Below are 19,135 nucleotides of genomic sequence, written 5' to 3' on the forward strand. Positions count from 1 at the left end.
AGCTGCTTTAGCTAGTCAAGTCATCTGATAAGTATACCAGATTTCAGAATAAACTCGCAAAACAAAATATCTTTGTTTACACATCTGGGGAAAAAGACTAGAACAATAATCTTTTAATATTTTAAACTGGTGTTTTTAAAGTTCAAAGTAAAATTTATTATCAGAGTACATGTCACCACATACAACCCTGAGATTTCTTTTTCTGTGGGCATACTTAGTAATTCTATACAGCAGTAACTGTAAACTGCTGTATGTCTGAAGTGGTATGGAGTTAGAATTATTGGTCTAACATTACTGTAAGTATTTTGTTAGACAGTTTGTTTCTGGTTTTCTAATTGAATCAGTTACTCTGGGAAATGTTCTGTAGGGGCCCACTGTGAGTGTGCATCATGCTTCACATTGTCTTCCAACACATTGTTGAGCTGAAATGAAGATTATACATGATATTCTTGCCAGTGACCATAAGATATTTAAAGCAAGAATAGAATTAGCTGAGTGGGTTTAGTGATTTTTCTGATAGCCTCCATCTGTTAATTATTACCAAAGGAGGTGAATGTAGACATGCACTCATCACTGTTTTAACCTCCGGATCTCTGGAACACAAGGCTTGAGTGACATTTTAAAGTATTTTTCTTGAGCATGAATTCTTTTGGGTTAGGATCCATTTTGTTGCCATTTTCAGCATGTTGTAGTAAATCTTACTTTGTATGTATTGTGAAATGTTTTCTACACCTTTTATTCCTTAGTAGCCTATATCTATTAACTATGAAAGTTTTAAGTGCTAACATAATAAATTGGGAACATATCATAATCAAGTCCTTGATTAGCTGGCAATCTGCAGTTGGACGTCTGTAGTTCACTAGCAAATCTCAAATCTGCGGATAGAGAAAATTAGAAATCGAAGTTGCTTCACTTGATGGAGTAAACATTTTAATTTTATGCTCCGTAAGCTCATGGTTACTTGGGGAAAATATGTGCATTAAACATTATTTTTGTATTCTTCAGGCTTTCAAAAGACTTCCTGTAGCCTAAGAAGAGCTAAAGATTCAAAACTCTTGTTCCTGGACCATACAATGGGGAAAAGAGTGCCTTCTATCTTGCCATGAGTCCTAAAATATAATGAATTATCTGAAAGGTGCAGTTAAGGTGACCTCAGTAGCCATTTGGCAATGTGCCATTTGTTATCAGAGCAACTGCAGCTTAGTGGGAGTTATTACCTTCAAGAGGGTAAAGGGAGAAAATTGGAAGAGGGGAATTGAGGAATACATTAAGGAATACATTAAACTTATAATAGAGAAACGGCATCACTTGCAGTCTTCATGTTCAACTTTTTACATGATATTTTTCTCCCAGGTGTCTTTGGCATTGCTCTTATTTTCTGTCCTCTTCATTTGTACTTCGTTGTCTAGTCCTCTGCTTCTGTCTTGACTGTTCTACCATGAGAACAACAAATATCCAACTGTTGTCTTTTTCTTATTTTAAAATATTGATGTTTGAATCCTTGAGTAAAGGCCACAATAGAGTAGAACATTGTGACCTATGATAAAGAGGATAAAAATAATGTAGGTTCAAAAGGGGAACTTGTATACTACTGGACTTAACTTTCAAAAGATTATACAATTAAATTATTTGGAACAGTTTCTGTGGCTCAAAGGATACAATTTACTATGCAACTCTGGAGTTCTGAGTTTATTTTTAATTCTAAAAATTAACATGCATATATATGCAGCATATTTTTGACAAATTACCAAGTAATTTTATTTGATACAGCTGTGAAGAAAGCATTTTACTCTCTTACTGGGAAGCATTCACAGTGTGCACCTTCACTACTTAGTAGTTACACAACCATGGAGTAATCTTCAAATATATTTTTTTCAGATCAACAATATCCTTGCAGTACCCAAGATTAGTTCATTTATGTATGCGTACATTTTTAATAAAGGAATATTAGGAAGAGAAACTTGCCTTTTTCAGAACATCTGAAGTATTACAAAGAAACTACATTTTTTTGACTGTAGTTACTGTTGTAATACAAGGTTTGGCAATTTGCATGTAGCAGGCTATGGAAAACAGTAACTGGAGTAATGATTAGATAATCTGCTTTAGTGAAGGTGAGGCAAAATGTTCATGAGAACCCTGGGATAACACTCCTGCCACTACTTGAGAGGGCTGATGGATTTTACGGGACCAGCAGTCCCTCAATGAGATGTTAAATGCCTAGAATTCTGCACTTGAATCACTGTAGTATGATGTGAACCTGAAATCTTTTGAGTTGGGCAAGAGTGTGTTGAACTGTGTCTTACTTCGCTTAGTGAAGATTGATATCTGCTAATTATTACTACTTTAAGGTTTGCCTGTCACATCTCCCTGCAACTGAAATTGAAAATGTCCAACAAATAAATAAATTCCAGTCCAAGGCTAAAATAAGTTTTTGTTTTGGGGGGAAATATTGGACAGTGGTAATGTCAGTCAGTTCACTGATTTTCTGAAACACATTAAATGATTGATTCATTAAATTGTATCAATGAAAGCATCACATTGTTTTCCCATAATTCAATGTTCTCATAATTTTTAAATTATTATAAAATGTATATTTGGTAATCCTAACACAAGGGGTTGCACAATGTAAATTGTATTCAGAACCTTGAATTTGTGTTGCTTTTTCATGTTGTATATAGATATCAGTAAAAAGATCAGGGATAATGGGGCAAGGGTCATAGGTGTAATTCAGTTCCTCTTTGAAAGCTTTTGTTGCCTTTATTTTTAGTTAAATAGCAACAGCTATAGACATATGGGTTGATCATAATTTTTTATTGCCTGTATTATATCTAATGAGGATGTCATGAACAGAGCAAACACAAAAAGAGAAATAATGTATGAGATCATGAAAAGGCAAAGTAACTTCATTGGACATGTGATTAGGAAAGAGGTGTTAGAATGCACGGTAATTATGGGAAAGATTGAAGGGAAGAAAGCAAGAGGAAGACAAAGACAAATGATGATGGAGACAGCAGCCAAAGAAATGGAAATGAATACCAGTGAATTGATCCACTTGACCCCAAACAGGAGTGTGTGGGCCATGGCAGTCAAAGCTCAAACTGGGCACGGCACCTGATGATGATTGAGGAGCTGCAAGAAGTAATGTGAGGCACCGCATTGACACATAAAAGATAGAATAGGCTGGTGAGCCTAACATCAGTGAGAAAGTTACTGGAGAGGACCTTAAGAGACAGAATCTACCTGCTTGTGGAGACAAAAGGACTGATTATTGATAGCATTGGAAATAGTCTCATGAGTTTGAGTTTTTTTCTGAAGATATGACCAGAAAAACGAAAGCCAGGGTGATGGACATCTACATGGACTTTGGTAAGGTCATTGACAAGATCCTGCATAATAGGCTGGTCTGGATAGAATACATGGGATCCAGGGTGTTCTACCAATTGGATACAAAATTGACTTGGTGATAGGAGTCAGAGGTTTGTGTTTCCAAATTGGAAGCATGTGACCAGTGATGTGCTACAGGGATCGGTGCTGAATCTCCTGTTTGTCATGTATATTAATAATTTGAGAATATAGGGGGCATGATTACAAGTTTGCAGATGAAATGGAGTGATTGATGGAAGTTAATTTTGACGTGTAAAAATAATACATTTTGGGAAGTTAAACCAGTGCAGGACATGCACAGTGAATGGCAGGGCCCTGGGAAGCTTGTCTAACAGAGACCTAGGGGAGAGACTGGTTGGGCTGAATATGTTTTTCCTAGAATAATATAAAATCATAGGGGAATGGTCAGTCTTTTTCCTCAGGAAAGGGTTAGAGGTAAAGGTAGAGGTTTATAGGGGTAAGCTGAGAGGGCAGAGGTTTAAAGGGAACCTGAGAGGTGTTTTTCCACACAGAGGGTAGTGGGTTTGTGGAACAAATTGCCACAGAAAGTTAGGGGTAATAATTAAAAGGCACATGGGTAGAAATGGTTTGGAGGGTCATAGGCCAAGCAGAGGCAAATGACTAGCTCAGGAACTCCAGTGTCCTTCTACCTGTGAGGAGTGCATACCACTTGCAGTTTATTGTTTGTGTTGGATTTGTGTCGATGAGATTTTCCATACTGCTGCTTTCAAAATGTGCTCCTTTTGTCCTTAGCCACTGCTTTCCTACTACCATAGATGATGGGGCTCTCAGTACGTCTCTTTATCCCATATCTCTGTTACTGCCTCAACTCTTTTAGCCAAGCAAGGATAGGATCCCCTCCTTTCTCATCTTTCATCTCACTAGTCTCCAAATCCAGTGAAAATCCTCCACCTCCAATAGGACTTCCACCAGCAGACCGATATTCCTTTTCCTTTCAGCATTCTGAAGAGACCGTTTCCACTAGAGCTCCCAGTTTGATTCTTCCATATCAGCCAACAGTTCCCCTTTCTGGTACTCTACTATGCAACTGTAGAAGATTCAACACCTTTTTCACCTCTTCCCATCATACCAACCCAAATAATCTTCCCAGATGCAGCAGTAATACATTTGCGCTGTGAATCTTGTGTGTTGATTTTATTGCTCAGGATATGGTTTCCTCTGCGTTTAAGATATCAAACGCAGACCGCTTCATTTAACAGTTTAGTCTGTAAAGATGGCCTCACCTTCCAAACAATGTCACTCTAATTCACTCTTTCACTTCTGCTGTGACACCTGTCTTAAGACATTTTTATGGCTCAGATGATGCCCAGTATAAGCTAAAGATATAAGGTATGTTACAACCCATGGTATTTAATATTTAGTTTCATAATTTTAGGTAAATCCCTTTTTTCTTGGAGATATTTCAAATTATTTCTTTATCCTTTGTTCCAGTGGTTTTTAAAATAATTCTTCTCTTGACAACCATGATTTGCAGACTGTTGCAGATGTTCTCTCCAGCTTTCTCTCTGTGCAGCTTAAATACGCTTGTCTTCTCACTTTTGATAAAGAATCTCTGAATTCACAATTTTGTTTCCCTCCCCATTGATGCTTCTTTGATGCTGCCAAATCCTTCAAGAACTCCTTGATTTAACTAACAAACCTACTTTGCCTTTCAGTGAAAATTAACTGCATTTTTTATTTGTTGTTTCAGAGGTTGCCAACAGATGAATGCTTCTTTTATGAAAGGTTGGAACCAAATAACTACAATACATATCGTTCAAAGAAATATGAAAATTGGTATGTTGCTCTTAAAAGATCTGGACAGTACAAACTCGGGCCAAAAACTGGACCAGGACAGAAGGCAATTCTGTTTCTGCCAATGTCTGCAAAGTGTTCCTAACCACCTACTTCCAGCATTTTCCTTTTTAATTTAAAAGAGTGATTTCACTTTTGATATGACTGTTTTGTTGCTGTGAAAGGTACAAGTGTACACAGTATTGTGTCGACATGGTCTTGATGTTCTGGCAGTTTTACAAACTGCAGTAAATCAACTGTGCACTATCAGGCTACATAAAATGTGATTTTAATAAAGTGTCATCACATCTTTGTCTCTTTAAATCGCACAGAGATAACATTAATTTAAAATGTTCTTTATATAACCCAATATACTGGTTTATGTAATAATTTGTTAATACTATCTAATAACTACAATTTGATTTAAAGATGCAGTTAATGCAGTATTGTAGTATTTAGATGAATGGTTACATATGTGTGACCACTGGTCAAGTTTTGTTTGATTGGCTTAATAGAATCCAAAATGCTGTTGTTTCCCATGCAGACCCTTATGTACTGCCAGATTAAAACATTTCTAGTTTTCATATAAACTGTTATAGTTAATTGGTTCTTTGCTCCATGTGGTATTTGCAACTTTCTAAATATTTAATCTGTATGTGTCATCAGTCCCCATCAAAAGATTTGCAGCAAGTGTTCTCTGTTCAGTTGGAGATGCAATTCCGTTTTCTTGGGGTTACTTGCAAACTTCTTATTTGTGGTATACAAATAGCTCCTTGTGTTTTGAAAATTGTAGATTTGTGTAAAGAAAGTAACTGAGAATGTAGGTTGTATAATAGACATGTAAATTGGACTGGTCCTTTTATTTTTTATGGCTATGGTTGTGATCATCTTGAAAAGCTATCTCTTAGATATTAACTAAAAATAGTGCAGTTTAGGCATATTACAAAAAAAATAATGCACCTTATGTATTATATACTTTGATTCATATACATTTTACATTAATAAATGTAGTTGCAGTGAAGGGACTATTATATATCTAACATCCTCTGGACTGTATTTGAGAGCTTGTGGCAAGTATAAAAGGACAAAATTTCATCCTCACTAAAAGAGTTTTTTAATCCCTTGTTAAGAGTGCATTTGGAATCTCTTTGTTAACTATAGTGGGATTATGAGTAAGACTGAAATACATGTCATAAATGATTACCTTTATTCTTCCTTCCTCTTTTGTTTAGAATTGAATATTCTTCATTGTCCTGAATGTTAATTAAAAATGGCTTTAAAAATATTAATTTGACATTGATTTAAAGTAGTGTTTTCAAATTACATGCCATATGCATGTATCTATTATTGGCCCAACCACAAATTTCATTCTCATGCCACCATTTTCATACCAAGCTGATGCATAAAATTATTCTGCCAGTTAGTTTTGCATCAGGTCTTGCTCTCTAATTGATGTTTGCTTGCTGAACTACATTACCTCCTGATCTAACAGCATCCTGAATTCGAATTCTCAGCTTTTTTATTGAGATTTCTAACTTTGGAATATTTTCCAGACACGCAAATCTCAAAAATCTCCTTACACTGCCACTTCTCGCATCCTGCAGTTCCACTTTCTTCTGTCCTGACAATGGGATTGTTTAACTGAATACAGGGCAAGCTCTGAATTTCCCTTGCTAACACCCTCTGGCTCCCTATCTATTTCCCTATAAGATACCTTCATCTACTCTTTGTCTGATTTGGTTTTAGATAGCTGATGATTTATCACTTGAACATCATTTAGAGATTTCACAGGTTCTCCATCTTGCTGGGGCCACAAGTAGAGGATGTGCTTGTGAGTCACTTACCCACAATTGTATCGTGTTGCTGGTAGCTCGTGGAGCTGCTGCCTCACAGCACCGGCAACCCTGGTTCAACCCAGACTCTCTCTCAGTCTGGGGTTTGCACATTTCTCTTGTGATTGCATGTTTTCTCCTGGGTGCTGCAGCTTCCTCCCATATCGCTAAAGACGTGCACCTCGATAGGTTAATTTCTGACTGTACCCTAGTGTGTAGGTGAGCGGTAGAATCTGGGGCAGAATTAATGGGAGTATGGGTAGAATGACATTATTGGACGGACTCAGCTGTAATTAAGGCCTGTTAGTGCTGTAAAACTATCTCATCCAGCCTAATTAGTTAGTTTTGTCTTATCTGCGAAAAGGGAGTAAACAGGAAATTAGATAAACTGGAGGGTCCAGAAGCTTACGAAGTCGGTTTTAATACATGGCATGTGTTAGTATTTCTGTGTGTTTTACAAGCTCTGTAAAGAGTAGGGTTAGATGGAGGGTCAATCAGTGAACTAGAGTAGAGAAGGGATGTAACTCTGGAACCAGTGGTGATGGGAGAAAAACACAAAAGCTGAGAAGATGAAAAACAAATCATTTGGCAAAACTGGGCCAGGTTCAATAACCTTAATAATTTGGTGAATCTTGAAACTTCCTTTGAGACCACAGGTTATGAACCCATGATACAAATTCAAGCTGTTGTGATTATTACAAATCATTCTGCAAGTAATCCTAATATTTAGAAAGTTGACAGTTAGGAAGAAGATGAAAATATGCTACAAGTTCATATTATTTAATACAAAGAATGACATTACAACAATGCCAACTTTAGTTATGAGGCATTTTAGGATGCACCATTTAATTAAATATGTTGGCTTCAGACTCTCAAATCCAATGACATTTTCAGAATTGAAGAGCTGCAGTGAGATCTCTGACTATTTCATTTATTTATATTTATATATCAAAAAATTTGTAAAATTCTACATTCAGTAGAATAACATTTTGCCCAATTTAAATCTCTCAAACTATATAGCCTGTTGAAATTTATTTGGACAGACTAGAGTCAATGAAATATATCTAGTATTTCTTTCTCTTCAAAGCCTGTTTAGTTTCAAGTTCTCAAATTTCTCTGGTAATGCTTTGCAATAGAGTTTGTAGGTAAGTCCTGTATAAACAGCTGAAAACTCTCTCATTGTTACATCAATCTTTTCAAACCCTTCTCTATATCCATATAACAATAGCTTGGCTATCCTGCTGGTTATAGGTGTTGCATGCTCTGTTTGAGTCAGCTCCTCGAGGTCCATCCATTCACACCGTATGCATTCTTCTTGGGAAAAATTGATATCAAATGAGAGAGCTTTCAAACGACAAATAATGTACAAATCTGACTTCCCAAATGCTCCTGGATGCTTGTGTTGTTGCCTGATGCTTAAAAGTGATTTAAATGTGGATCTTATTCCCGTCTCTTCAAAGACTTCTCGGACTGCTGTGTCTCCTAGAATCAACACCCAGATTTAATTGTAAATGCTTCTGAAAAATATTTTAAGTGATACATAAAAATGCTTAAGATGTTAAATGTAAACATTAAACAGATTCAGTGTGAATAGGTTGTTTTCTAGAATAGTTAGGGTTGTCATAAATCTAATGACAGTTAAAATTGCACACAATTTTTTTCAGTTCCCAGCAAATTGCAGATGTCTTCATAATGTTGTTTAACAGTGCACCTGTAAGTCAAGTGTGCATTCCAGCAGAAGATATTTTTCCTTAAGAAACCAATCATAATTGTCACTGGATACTATTAAACACTAATTTATGTCACTATAAAAACAATTTTATACAACGTGTATAAAAATATTTTGTAAACTTCTGAGAACTGAAAGCAGATTATCTATGCATCCTTTAATTTAAAGTCTGTAGACTTGAGGAACAGTATTCTGAAATGATAACCAAATTAATGTTTTCATTAAACAATGCTTGGTTATTTTTGTTAGGTAGGAGTAGTTTAGAAAGAAAAAGAGAAATTGCCTTTAAACTCACGAGAGAGCATAGGCCATCAACTTTTTGCTGTTGATGTTTCTGTAGCAGGCAATTTCTTTTTTTACGTGGCCGAGTTGCTAGGTCGACGCTCAACCCAGCATGGACGGAAAGCGTGCCGGGGGAGCCAGCTGGATTCGGACTCGGGAGCCTTCACTCCGAAGTCTGGCGCTGATGCCACTACACCATCAGCAGGCAAAAGTGGTTTAACTTTTATGCAAATTAACAATTGTTTATTAAACATTTAGATTTTAAAGCTTTTTTTTACCATGGGCTCTGCTCTTGAGGTGATAAGGTTGTATGTGGTTGCTTGCTAAATCCGAAGGTTGCACAAAATTGTAAGCAGTAGAAATTTGTTCTTAAACCACATTAGTATGGCAGATGTTGGAGGTGAGAGCATATCTAGGGAACAGATTACACATCGTCAAAGTCACTGATACTTGATGTATATGGTCCATGGGCATTCTGTCGCTCACTCTGTACAATGTGCCATTTTCTGAGGCACTGTTTCCTATATTAATATTTTAATAGGATAATGTTCTAATTGTTAAACCATAGGAAAGTTTTTTATAAATGTAGGGATTAGGAAATTGAAGATTACTTATGTGGCAATAAGATAAAGAATTGATTTACTGAGCTGCTAGCTTTAAAGGACAGAATAAGAGTTAGTTAGGAACATGCTTTTCCATACGAGTTAATACTTTGAAACTTAAAAGCTATTTCTATGAAGGCATACAAGTATAAGTAAATAAATGAATAGTAAAGATATGTCCTATCAATTAAATCAATCGACCATCTCGTTTGAAATTAGTTTACTTAGTGCATCAGAGATAAACCACCTGCCATTCTGTAAATCTTGCTGTGCAATGAACTTTTGTTCATTACCATCTCAACATCTGGTCTGCAGGAGATGGCTGTGGTGAAACAGATGCTTTTAGAAATAAAACAAAACTTGTTTTGGATGAAGAATTTCATGCAAGTCTAGAACTCGACTGCTTGGTACAATGAAGTCACATTTTTATCAGAAGGAATTTAGTGAATCCTTGTTAAGAACAACTAACTGATCAGTACCATTGTTTAAATCCCATACCAATGTGAATATTTATTTTAGTATCAGAAAAAAAATTAAAACCAATTTAGCTTGATTATACAGCATACTGACTTTACTATAAAAAATATGCTTGATATACAGGTCAAGCAGCATCTGAGAGAGAGGAACAGAGGTAATAATTTTTGCTGATAACCATTCACGGGATTGAAATTGTTAACTGGCTTTCTCTCTTCACAGATGCCATCTGATCTATGTATTTCCAGCGCTCTCTGTTTTCATTTTGCATCTGCAGTTTTTCTTTGCTTTTCAATTACATGCTGACTTTTCTGTCCAAGCTATTTATAAGCATTCTCTGATACAGAAGAAATAGAGCAGCTGAAATAATTCGTATGAATGTAAACAAATTTCATAATTATCTAATGCACTCTTCTTGCAACAATACACTGATATGTTCCAGTGGACCTTGAGAACTATGATTATATTTTGTTTTACTTTAATTCTGCCAGAAGTAATTGAATAGTTTCAATTTCTGCAGACTTGAGGTGAAATGCAATTTTGTTTTCTATTCTACCTGGCAGTAGAGAGAAGTGGAAATAAGCAAATATAAATGCCTTTATCAACCATCCAATAATATAATGCCCATGTTTTCAAAGTTTTTAAAATTAGTAGCCATTCAAAATACAAGACCATCTTGTTAAGACTATTAAATTGTGGTTTTAAATTGATATTTGGTTCTATTGGAGTAATTTGTTCATTATGAGACCTGGAGTTGTACCCTTCAGGATGGCTCCAAATACCATTGTTTACTTTAACAAATATGCCTCAGTGATAGCAACACTAAATCCAAATTTGAGTTTCAAGCATTTTTATTACTTTAGCAATGTCCTGACTTTGTTCCTATTAGTAAGTTGTATTTAGTAATCATAATCAAATATTTTAAAACAGTTGTAAAACCACATCTGTCTCTATTTCTGTTTTGGAAATAGTAAATCAATATTCAATTGCCAAAGTCAAAGGAAACTCCAAAGGCAAACAAAATCAATCATCATGTAAATAGAAGTATATGTAAAATGAATGAAGTCCTTAAAGGACAAGAGAGAGAGAAAGTAAAATGGTATTCTTGTTGTTGGCTTGCACATGATTCATAGCTGCTTTATTTATATGCACTTACCAATATCTTCTCCTAGATCTGAGAGGCCACCTGGAAACTTCCAGGCATTCATTGTCTTTAAAAGAACAGAAATGCAAGTCACTTAAGTTTTTATAAATGTGATAAAATATTACTCAATGCTTTTTTAAATGCTCTAAAACACCAGTATAATTTTATATTCCTTTGGTTTTCAGTTTTTTAAAAAAAATGTGCCTTTGGGGCATTGATATTCTAAAATATGTGATAAGTGTTTCATTCTACTGATGCTCGAGGAACAAATGGAATGGATGTGTTAAGAGATTACATAAAAATGTTTTATACACAAAAAGTCAATGCTGCTAGTTTTTAAATAAGAGTAGTGAGAATAGAGAAGTTGATTTTAAACAATCGAGCTGCTATGTTTAGAAATATGTACAGGCTGCAGCAAGGTCATATTCATTGATGCATTTTTAAATTATCTATAGCTTTCAATACTGGTCTTTTTAAATTTATTGTATATCAATTGTGTTTAATGTGCTCAAGAAGTGGAAGTTTCTGACTGTAGTACTGTACTGGTTTAAAATGTATTGTCTTATCTGATCTTAAATAGATCCAAATTTTGTATTTTCATGTCTGTACCAATGATATGTTTAATATAACTGATTGTATACATTTGTGCAACAAGAATCATTAAAGTGATTAAAATATTTGTGTGGCTGGCTTCAACTCGACATTCACTGGGAAGAGAAAGACAGTTAATTTGAATATTTGCTGTTTGAACTACTTTACAATAATAGTCTAAAATGTATTTTAACAGAATTAAAAGTGTTTCTTGGGCTTTTTAATGCAGAGCCATTAGGGAAAGAAATGTCTATATCAAAAAGTGTCGTTTTAAAAATGCAAACACAAGGAAATCTGCAGATGCTGGAATTTCAAGCAACACACACAAAAATGCTGGTGAACACAGCAGGCCAGGCAGCATCTATAGGAAGAGGTACAGTCGACGTTTCGGGCCGAGACCTTTCGTCAGGACTAACTGATAGAAGAGATAGTAAGAGATTTGAAAGTGGGAGGGGGAGGGGGAGATCCGAAATGATAGGAGAAGACAGGAGGGGGAGGGATGGAGCTAAGAGCTGGAAAGTTGATTGGCAAAAGGGATATGAGGCTGGAGAAGGGAGAGAGATAGGGGGAGGGGGGGAAGCCCAGAGGATGGGCAAGGAGTTATAGTGAGAGGGACAGAAGGAGAGAGAGAGAAAAAAAATTAATAATAATAAATAACGGATGGGGTACGAAGGGGAGGTGGGGCATTAACGGAAGTTTGAGAAGTCAGTGTTCATGCCATCAGGTTGGAGGCTACCCAGACAGAATTATAAGGTGGTGTTCCTCCAACCTGAGTGTTGCTTCATCTTGATAGTAGAGGAGGCCGTGCATAGACATATCAGAATGGGAATGGGACGTGGAATTAAAATGTGTGGCCACTGGGAGGTCCCTCTCACTATACTCCTTGCCCATCCTCTGGGCTTTCCCCCAACCCCTTTCTTTCTCCCTAGGCCTCCCATCCCATGATCCTCTCCCTTCCCCAGCCTCATATCCCTTTTGCCAATCAACTTTCCAGCTCTTAGCTCCATCCTGTCTTCTATCATTTCAGATTTTCCCCCTCCCCCTCCCACTTTCAAATCTCTTACTATCTCTTCTTTCAGTTAGTCCTGATGAAGGGTCTTGGCACGAAACGTTGACTGTACCTCTTCCTAGAGATGCTGCCTGGCCTGCTGCATTCACCAGCATTTTTTGTGTGTGTTTCTCAAAAAAGTCTCGTTGTCATTTTTATGGGGAATCTTAATCTGTGAGGATGTTTGCATTTTCCTTGGGTTTAACTGCTGTAATTTAATCTCGCATTTTGCCTAACCACAATACAAACAGAAGGGGTTCTGCAGATGCTGTAAAGCTTGAGCAATGTGCGCGCAAAGTAGCATCTATTGAGGGGAATAAACAGTCGCTGTTGATTGTTATATTCTCCTACATAGTTGCTGCCTGACTTGCTGAGTCCCTGCAGGAAGAATATTCCTTGTTTACCAGGTAGTAAGAATCAAGAAAGGAGCTGAAAATCATCACCATTGAACAAGCATAATGTAGTTACTGAGATGTTCTGGAATAGGTTGACTGGAAAGATATGAAGATGCTTCGACAATGTAAGCAAATAAAAGCACTAAGTTTTTATAATGAATTGACTTTTTAAATCTATCTTTAAAAGGCTAAATCTACCCACGCTGATCTGCTGTAGAACTTCAGTCTTATTTTATCTGGTGGAAATGCAGTGCCTCAGTTCCTTTGCATAATGAATAAAGTACTTAATAGTTTCTAACACTGTTAGCAATTGCCAGCTTAAAAAGCAGTATCTTCTCAAGGTTAACAAGGGATGGGCCTTGGTAGCAAAGGCCAGATTGTGACATATGTATTAAAAGAAAAACATACAAATGAAAAAGAAAACACTAATTGAAGCTGAAGGTATTTAAATAAATGAATGTACTAAAAGGAGAGTCAGCTTAAGAGGCTGCATTATTTCACTGCTTCCATTTCAAATGCAGAGAGTTAAGCAAATAAATTACTTAAGATTTAGGTTTGGGTGACCAAGTATCCTTGGCGACGTTCCCAGACGAGAAGTTTCATTCTCAAGCAAACAGTATCCCTGAGCACTGATCAAATGTTCTTCTATGTGTGCAAGAGTGTCTGTGAAACCGCATAATGCCTACCTATTATGGCTGTGAATTTTCAGGAGCTTGCAGCCTGAGACAGACATAGCCTATTGTTTTTACTGGCTTGAATCTTGGGTGAAAAGCAAATCAAATGTGGGAATGAAGACAGATAATACAAAAGTAACAAAGATAGAGACTTTTCGAAATGTGCTTTGTCCATCATGCACATCAAGCATGGCACCATTTATTAGCAGAGTCGTGAGTCTGAGCTGCTGTTTACTGATCAAAGTACTATTGAATACCTTTCAAACTTGAAGTCATGTCCATGGTATTTCTATACGCTGGTATGGAGTATTTGTAAAATTAAGTGAATTAAGCGGTAGGTGTCAACAGATTCTTGTTTAGCTGTTCTGCACAACCTGTATCTTCTCCCTTGTAAGAATGTACTCAGACATCCCACCCTGCAAAAACTCATTTCAGGGAGGTCTCAACCTCATAGCAGTCTGTGTCAATGAATTTGTTAATTTTGCAAGACATCAGATTCACAAGTGTTTTGTGAGACAGCCGACTTCTGAATTCTGTCTTAATGTGCCATGTTCACAATAGCTGCTGTCTTAGTTGATGAGCAGGCATAGTTGTTTGCTATTTCTGAATCAGGAAACATTTTCCTGAATAGCTTGCCTGTGTGTTTACACACCTGGAATGGCAGGTTATGCTCAATGATGAAAGATGTAAAGTACACCTCAGCTCTAGTGACCTTCTCTGTCTGAAAAGAACTGTGAAATACTTGAGCAACGTTCTCTGCGCTTAGCCTCCCTAATATGTTGTGGTCCCTAAAAGAAATAAAAGCACAAGGTGTATCCTTATTACAGGTGTGCGCTGCTTAACGTCCATTCGGACAATGTCCGATCGCATATACTTAGTCACACACACACACATTGCCTGCAATAGTCGGGATCAGAACTTACTTTTTTACATCGAAATGGGGGATTTTAAATGAGTGATTTAGAAGTTCTATATCTTCAAGTTCAAGTTTATTGTCATCTGGCTGATTGTCCACAAACGAAACAACTTCTGTCCGGACCACAGTGTAGCCACAATACATATATCACGCACACCACATAAAACAATATATTACCATACTATTTAATAAAGTGTAATTCAAAATGCATATAAAGTGCGCAGTACAGGTAAACAGTTTGCTGTCCTAATGACGAGACCTTGGTGGGGGCTGGGTACAGATTTCGCCCACCATCCGAAGGTACAGCGTTCCTATGAAACCGTTCGTAACCCGAAATGTCGTAAAGCGAAGAAGCAATTACCATTTATTTATATGGGAAAATTTTGTGAGCGTTCGCAGACCCAAAAATAACCTACCAAATCATGCTAAATAACACATAAAACCTAAAATAACAGTAACATATAGTAAAAGCAAGAATGATATGATAAATACACAGCCTATATAAAGTAGAAATACTTCCCTACAACGACTGCCTGCACAGATCTCCGTAGTGAAAATCTCACGCAAGTGCTCTTGGCAGAAAACTTCACACAAGCGCTGTTGACAGAAACACTCTCTCCAGTAACCTTTAAACTATGAAGCTGCCAAATCTACCAAATAACACGTAAAAATACACAGCCTATATAAAGTAGAGATAATGTATGTACAGAGTAGTATCACTTACTGGAATTGGGAAAACAGTGCCGAGTACACTGATGATGGTGTGTTAGACTGAGTCATCACAGGCTGGGTGGTGCAGTGGCCCCCATCCTCCGGGCCACCGACCCGATACATTGCTGCAAAGAACGCAGCAGTAGCCAGGAGGCACACAGCACATCGTTAAGAAAAAAGCCGAAATTAACATGCAAATTAATTAGGTGCCGCGGACACGTAATTGTCGGCCTAGATTAGAGGCGATGCAATCGGAAATCGGCACGGATCTGAGCCGACAATTACGTGTTGGTGGCACCTAATTAATTAGCATGTTTATTTCGGCTTTTTTCTTAAAGATGTGCTGTGTGCCTCCCGGCTACTGCTGCATTCTTCGTGAATCGGTACAGTATCTGTCCAGGGCCCAGGTGTTGGGGTGGTGGGACATGGGGGTGTCATCTCATCGTCAATCAGGGCAGGCAGCTCATCTTCTCCTATGACTGCCCGCCTTGATGTCGAAGGTCGAGGTTCGTCGTCTGCTGTGGCTGATGTGGAAGGCTTGCTTGACCGCTGAGCCTCACGCATTTTTCTATCATACAGTTGTTTGTAAGCACTCAAACCATCCTGCAAATATCCCCTAAACCTACGTACCCTTTCAAGATTAAAGTCGTACTTTATCATTGCAGCGAAAATCTCACGCAGTTGCTTCATTTTCTGCATTCGGTTTCAATTGTTATCCTTTCCTCTTCCAATTGCATCAGCTCTTTATCTATCAGTTCTGGGTCATGGGATGCCAAAACCTCTTCAACATCATCTTTGTCAACTTCCACAACCCAAACTCACTTTGTCCTTGCTTCATTCACCACAATCGAAACGCTTAATTATGTCTTGTTTTACGCTAAGTGTAACACCCTTACGAGCTCTTTCAGGGTTTTCCGACACCTTAGAACTCATCTTGCTAACGGCTGCTCAATGCAATGTGTTTCAGCAATGCTGTTCCAAATCCGGGGCAGAGCGGCTGCTCGGGGCGCGCGCTGCCTTTTATCGCACGCTGATTTTTTATTGCGCGCTGCCTTTCTTCGTAACAGTGAAAACACCTTCTGAAAGCGAAAACAGGGTACTAATGTAGGTCTTTCGTAACAGTGAGGTTTTGTAAAGCGAACATTCGAAAAGCGGGGGACACCTGTATTTATTAAAATCAGCTTTTCTTCTGAAAACGGCTGCGCTTAAATCCAGCACATCACAGGCTTCGATGTAAATGGAAGTGTTTCAGGAAAAAAAACCCCGAAGAATTTGCTTGCTGCAGCATGTTTTTAAAGATGTCTTAGCAGACGATTTTGGAATTTCGCTCCAATTTAAACCCTGCTCTAATCCCCTTTAAGACGCCAACGAGCCCTGCCCGCATAGGACAGGCTCGCGTAGTCAGGTTGGCACCGCAAGCCTTGGGAATTTCTTTGCCAGGCTTTTGTACTTCATCACCGACAGTAGTCCGGATGATTTCAGCATCATTACAGAGGGCAGTAACTGAACTGATGGACTATGAAAGAGAGAGAGAGGTAGACTGTAAAGTGGGATTCATTCATTTTCTTTCTTTCTTTCCTTTCCCTCTCCCTCTTTCTCTCTAAAAAATCGATTTCTGAGATATTGTATATAATTTGCGGGCATCAGGGAGTCGCTATCGATTTGCAGGAGACTCCTGGGAGAGGTGGGATGTCTGTGTACTGCATGGTCTCCTCCTTACTTTAAACTGTATTCTCACTAAGTATTAAGATCTAGTTGCTTTTATTTAGTGCTCTGCTACTGAATATTATATGTTATTGTATTGCAATGCAAAAGATTCTGCAGATGCTGGAAATTCTGAGCAGCAGCAGCACTAAATGATAGAGGAGCTCAGCAGGTCAGTAACATCTGTGGAGGGAAATGTTTTGGGCTGGGTCCAGGTGTCCTGTAAGGTCAGCTAGGGACCATTATTTGTAATGTAATTCCTATTCTTTTGCAACTTTGGTTACAATCATGATTTGTTTTTCTATTTCACAATAAATCTGATGTCTGTCACTGGAAACTGATTTAAGCCAAATTTAAAGTGGAAACTTGTTGATCAAAAACAGTGTTTTGTTACGTTTTATGTACTTAAAGTAGTCTCCTTTCACAATCTGCCATTTCCTTCTTTCTGAATTAATGGTGGTACATTTTCAGAATATTAATAATCCTTTGGTATTTTGCTAAAGTAGTTACTCAGTTGAAGCAGTCCAGTATGTGCATGAGGCATGGTAACAATCTGAGAACCTTTAATTTGATATCATAAACAGTCATTATTATTGGTTCACAGGCCTTATCTCTTAACTCTACATTTAATATCCATGCCCTCAAAGCAAAGCTCTTAGCAAATTGCTGGCCATCATAAACTTTTCTTTCCAAGGTCCTCGAACACTTGATGGTCTTCCCAAATTTATAACCATCCTTCCTTGAATTCCTCATTTAGTACATAAAATAGTACGCCACAATACAACCATTTAAGCCCACAATATTGTGCTCATCTTTTAACCTGCTCCATGAACAGTCTAACCCATTTTTCCCATATTGTCCATAATCCTCCATTTTTCTTTCATCCATGTGTCTATCTAAGAGTTTCTCTGAAACTTCATTGTTAGTTTACTGTCCCTGCCACAGGGACTTTTTAAAAAAAAAGGCCACTGAAAACATATTTGTTTTAAAGGAAACCCATCACGGTTTGGCTGATCTCTGGTGTACCTGATGCATTTGATATCCTCTTCCATGACTAAATTAGGTCCTAATTGTGGGTAAGAAGTTATATTTTCTGAATAATCCAAAGCTTTATTACTAATAATAAATTCAAACACAGCAGCTAATTTGACTGGGGGGGGGTGAATTACAAATGGACCAATTTGACAATGCGTTAAAATTTCTAAGAGGATTAGACTATGAGGAAACCTTGCTAAACATATGCCACTTCCACTGGAAAAGTAATTGGAGCAGATGAAAGGCAATGTTGAAATTTACAGTGGATTTGTTACCTCTTACTTGAAAAGATGAGAAATAATAAGCTTAGTAAAATCCTACTGCTCAGTATGCACATTGTTGTAGAAGTGGTGCCAAGGTTAATATCACACAATGAAAAGTCGAGTGCTTTAGGTGCTAAAGAATTAGGCACCATGTTGCAAGGGGTAGCTAGGGAAAGAATCCCATCGGAAGGGAAGAACTACTGTCCAGCAATAAACACAAAGGCACATTCAGAGTAATGTTTGATTAAAACCCCAAAATTCTGGAGATACTTAGCAGATATGTTGGCATTTGTAGGGAGAGAAACAGTTAACATTTCAGGTTGATGGTCTTTTGTCACATGAAGTCATTTTTGAAAATATGCAGGTAGATTGGGAAAACCAAGTTGGCACTGGATCCCAAAAGGAGGAAATTGTTCACTGCCTACAAGAAAGCTTTTTAAGAGTAGCTTGCAGATGAGCTACTAGCGAAAAGGCAATGCTGGATTTGGTGTTCCGTAATGAACTAAATTTGATTAGGGAGGTTAAGGTGAAGAAACCTTTAGGAGACAGTGATCATA

The 19,135-nt window shown here is 37.5% G+C and overlaps 2 protein-coding genes across 6 annotated transcripts in view; one reads left to right on the forward strand and one right to left on the reverse strand.

The window, feature by feature from the left end:
* Positions 1-19,135, forward strand: part of fgf2 (fibroblast growth factor 2) — a 178,228-nt gene that overhangs the window by 93,316 nt on the left and 65,777 nt on the right. Inside the window, exon 4 of one of the 5 annotated variants that reach the window (XM_072256129.1) lies at positions 5,096-5,212. The exons of 3 other annotated variants lie outside the window; for them this stretch is intronic. In XM_072256129.1, the coding sequence (XP_072112230.1) occupies positions 5,096-5,112 (17 nt within the window). In that variant the 3' untranslated portion in view covers positions 5,113-5,212. Of the gene's footprint in view, positions 1-5,095; positions 11,921-19,135 lie in introns of those variants that run through there. One more of the 5 variants, XM_072256128.1, reaches the window with a different exon arrangement.
* nudt6 (nudix (nucleoside diphosphate linked moiety X)-type motif 6) overlaps positions 1,561-19,135 on the reverse strand; it is a 136,177-nt gene continuing 118,602 nt past the window's right edge. The window contains exons 4-5 of the mRNA XM_072256124.1: positions 11,254-11,308; positions 1,561-8,492 (exon numbers count right to left, since the gene is read on the reverse strand). Coding sequence (XP_072112225.1) covers positions 8,092-8,492; positions 11,254-11,308 — 456 coding nt within the window. The 3' untranslated portion in view covers positions 1,561-8,091. The remainder of the gene's footprint in view (positions 8,493-11,253; positions 11,309-19,135) is intronic.

Source organism: Mobula birostris, chromosome 4 (assembly GCF_030028105.1).
Source record: "Mobula birostris isolate sMobBir1 chromosome 4, sMobBir1.hap1, whole genome shotgun sequence".
NCBI classification, from domain to species: domain Eukaryota; kingdom Metazoa; phylum Chordata; class Chondrichthyes; order Myliobatiformes; family Myliobatidae; genus Mobula; species Mobula birostris.